This window comes from Girardinichthys multiradiatus, chromosome 8, assembly GCF_021462225.1.
Source record: "Girardinichthys multiradiatus isolate DD_20200921_A chromosome 8, DD_fGirMul_XY1, whole genome shotgun sequence".
In the NCBI taxonomy this organism is placed as follows: domain Eukaryota; kingdom Metazoa; phylum Chordata; class Actinopteri; order Cyprinodontiformes; family Goodeidae; genus Girardinichthys; species Girardinichthys multiradiatus.
The window spans coordinates 41306112-41310132 of NC_061801.1; the positions used below are offsets into that span (position 1 = coordinate 41306112).

A 4021-nucleotide genomic window follows, 5' to 3' on the forward strand; every position below is an offset into this window, starting at 1 on the left:
ATAGATAGATAGATAGATAGATAGATAGATAGATAGATAGATAGATAGATAGATAGATAGATAGATAGATAGATAGATAGATAGATAGATAGATAGATAGATAGATAGACTCCAGTGTTGTGATGTTTGAATTGAAGCTGTCTTGGCTCCTCCTCACTCTACTCTCCTTTCCAAAAACATACTGTGAGGTAATGTGAGATTGGGAAATTTTACGTGGGTGGTGTCTATTAAAATCAGTGCAGAATCAGTAGAATCCCACATATTGTTGGAGAGAGCAGCAGAGCAGACAGAGAGGAACATCATGAGTCACAATGAGAGTGGAGATGTAGTGGTAGGGATGCCCTCTGAGAAACCTCTACTGATCCTCATCAGTCACTGCCGGGAGATGAAGCAGCAGGAAGCCAGGCTCAGGATCATCACCCTCCTGCTGCTCCTCAGCTGTGCTGCGCTCTTTGTCTTCACCAACTGCACGGATTTAACGAGAGCACCGGTAAGATCCACAAACCCGCAGCCGGCAGGGGGCGCACTGCAGCATTTATTATTATTATTATTATCATAAACACACACCGCTGTTTCACTGAAGGTTGCTGAAGATATTGTTTGCTAATCTGAGAAAATCCAAAAATGTAAAGATTCAGAGTAGCTTTCAGTTATATTAACAGCAGTTAGAGTCCTCCTCTTCCTACCGGACCGAACTATCCCACTTCCTCCAACTCTTTCCCATCACCAGGAATATTATGAAGCTCAAGAACTGTACAAAAGTTCTGGAGTAGTACAACACCGGATAGGACAGCGCCGAACTTCCCTGCAGGCTGTGTCTGAAGCATAATCATCTGCTTGGAAGTAAATCCAACCATCCAGTCTCAAAGTTTGCGTTGGAAACGTCTTATTTTGGTGTAGTGAACATCAAGGGACATGTAATTAATCACTGTAATGAGATTTAAAAAATGCAAACTCATATATCATGTAGATTCATTTCTCACAGAGAGATCTGGGCTGTTTTCTGTCTGTGAACTCAGAAGAGTTCAGCTGACAGCCAATGAAAACGCAAAAATCAGCTTCTGAGAAAATTAGGAAATAAAATGATTTTAAACCAGTAACGTTCTGTTAGGTCCATTTGTCCGCATAATTAGCACACAGTCACTGAAAACTTCTACAAGGAGGAGAAGTCACGTAAGGCCATTGCTAAACAAGCTGAGCTGGAAGCCCATTCAAGATTTTAGGAGGAGATTCAGCAGATGTGGAGTGCAGCTGGAGTCAGAGCTTCAAGCCGTATCCAGGAAATGGGCTTTCAGCTGTCATGGTCCTGATGTTCAACCAGAGATGACCTCACAGAAAGCTGTAAATACATTTACAGTAGTAATGAGCTGTTGGTCCTCTAAAACATGTTGTTACAGAATGAGCTGAAACAGAGGCTGAAGATTCTGAAACAATAATTATTGGTTTAATGTGGCTGGTTGTTAACTAACACTTAAAGCTCTGTTAGCATTTCTTTTCTGTATTTTAAGTTATTAGGTACCTCTGTAGGTTCCAAAAAATGGGATCAAACCCAGGACTGCTGAAAGGATCTTAAAGAATGTTCTCCTTTATTGACAGATGGCCCCAGTGTCCAGTTCTGCCTACTCCGCACAGCAGAATCTCTGCCCTGCAGGTACGTACACTTATTAACCTCTTCAACTGGGAATCCTGTCAGTGATCCGTGTCAGAAACCGACCCAAAGTACTCTTTAACATATTTGTTTGTCTACAGGGGACCAATCCACAACCAGTACTCCCACCACCGCTCCTTCCACAGCCAGTCCTCTGCGCATTGCTCTCAGTAAGTTATTTAAGATTTTACAATTAAGCAACGAAACACATGAACATTCCACCAAAAAACAAGCAGATCACCAGAACAATTCAGCTGCTATGCCATGCCGAGCTATGGGCCGAGCTACGGGCCTCCAAATGGAAATTTGTTTCAGTTTTCATGAATGTCGTAACAGCTGTCCAGCTTTTCCATACTGACTCGTTGGTTTTGAGAATTAATATTTATACAATCTACTTCAAGGCTTATTCATTGACATCCTCACTAACAGGAGATTAATTCAAATTCATTTCAATATTACTCTACAACTGACTGTGCCCAGATAAATTATGTTTGTTCAGTATGTTATAATATTAAATGTTTAACGTTGCTTCGAAATTTATCGAGCATTTAAGGGACAAACTATATAAAATCTTATTAGTAAAATAGGTATTTTTCCAGATGAATCTCGACCATTAGCATTAATATCTGACTTTTAATCCAAATCCAGCCTGTTGATTATTGGCTCGGTCTCTGATACTAACGGACCATCAGTTCGGACCGGGGATCGGACCAGGGTTCGGACCGGGGTTCGCAGCTAAAGATAAAACTTGATCCTAGATGCAAATATTTGAATGTTGCAGCTCTCAGTCTGAGACCAGAGGAGACTCAGTCTTAGTTTTACATCCTAACAACCCTGCTTGTCTTCATTCTGCAGGTTCCATTGTTGAATCAAATCTAATTGGTAGACCTTACATGAACTGGACTGTCGAGTTCGGAGGTGACGACGGAACCTACAACAGCGACAGCCGTGCCATTGTGATCCCTGTGACGGGTCATTACTTCGTCTACATGAGGTTTCTGTTACATTTGTGTGAAACGGTGGAGAATGAAGACTTAAAGAACTTCCGTGTGAAGCTGCAAAAGTGGAACGAAGGGTACCAGCAGATTGTGGACCTGACCGAAGCCCGCGACAGTGGGAAGTGCTCGGAGGAAAGGTCCCGGACTGTTTTTATGGGCCAGCTGTTTGATTTGCTGAAAGGAGATCATTTGAAAGTGTTAATATATGAAGGCTACGAACTGATCCACAAATCATCATTTGGTGCCTTTTGGACATAAGAACCAGGCCTGGTCTGAGCCCTCAGGACTTGTTCAGGGTTAGAATGTGGTTCTGTTGTACAAGAAAAGTGCTTCTGTTACAAATATTGAACAAAAATTGCATTGTATCTGATGTTCTCTGTGACTGCTGTGCAACTTTAAAATATACTCTATTTTTCAGAGGTTGAGGATATTTGTTCTTTATTTTTAACCTACATAAAAAAAAAGGCATTTAAAGAGATTATTTATGTATGTTGTCTTATCCAAACATTTGTTTAGACTTGGTTTTAATATGTTAACATTGTTTTAGCTTAGATTCATTTATTTGAACGTGTTTCATTTTAACCGAGGTTAGATCATTTTAACAGTTTATTTTAACTTGTTTGCATTTTATTAGGTTAGCCTTCCCTTACCTGATTTATGTTAACTTATGTTCAAGTATTTTAGCATAATTTAGTTTATGGTGTATTAGGTTATCAGGTTAATCTTGTTTCATCTTATCACAATTTTGATTATTTTTGCATTGTTAGGTATTATTTAGTCAACTCAGAGGTAAGAACGATACAGTCAGAGTTACTTGCAGCAGGGGTAGCCCACTTTGCAGTGAAACTACAAAGTTTTGACACCCTATCTCTTTATTTATATGCACAGTTCAACAGACAGTTCAGACAGGGTGTGTGTGTGTGAGACAGAAAGGAGGCTGGTTCTCACAGAGATAACAATGATCTCACACACACAGGGAGGAAGGCATAGTGCAGGTGCCTTGCAACACAAAGTTTTTACATGAGTGATAACAAGTTTTTGCACCCATCCAACAGTCCCTCCTTTTATCACAAGTAAAAACATTTAATATAAAAACGAGTAAGAAAAATACTTTGTATGAGCGAAAACCCACGGACGGTAAACAGATTATATTTTGTGGGAAATACTCATACGGCCCCGCCGCCCTCGGCAACCATTAAAAGTTAAATGTTGATTAATACTTGAAATCATAAAAATAAAAGAATAATACTTGAAATCATAAAAATAAAAGAATAATACTTGAAATCATAAATATAAAAGAATAATACTTGAAATCATAAAAATAAAAGAATAATACTTGAAATCATAAAAATAAAAGAATAATACTTGAAATCAT

At 39.2% G+C, this 4021-nt stretch overlaps 1 protein-coding gene across 1 annotated transcript; it reads left to right on the plus strand.

The window, feature by feature from the left end:
* Window positions 1–244: 244 nt before the first annotated feature.
* Window positions 245–3071, plus strand: LOC124872865. Its single transcript, XM_047373271.1, has 4 exons — window positions 245–490; window positions 1597–1651; window positions 1750–1818; window positions 2504–3071. The coding sequence occupies exons 1-4, from the start codon at window positions 302–304 to the stop codon at window positions 2902–2904; spliced, it is 714 nt and encodes a 237-aa protein (XP_047229227.1). The 5' UTR covers window positions 245–301; the 3' UTR covers window positions 2905–3071.
* Window positions 3072–4021: the final 950 nt, after the last annotated feature.

Coding starts and splice junctions, on each gene's coding strand:
- LOC124872865 (XM_047373271.1), top strand. CDS start 302: ATGAGTCACAATGAGAGTGGAGATGTAGTGGTAGGGATGCCCTCTGAG. Junction 491..1,596: donor CGGATTTAACGAGAGCACCG/GTAAGATCCACA, acceptor CTTTATTGACAG/ATGGCCCCAGTGTCCAGTTC. Junction 1,652..1,749: donor GCAGAATCTCTGCCCTGCAG/GTACGTACACTT, acceptor GTTTGTCTACAG/GGGACCAATCCACAACCAGT.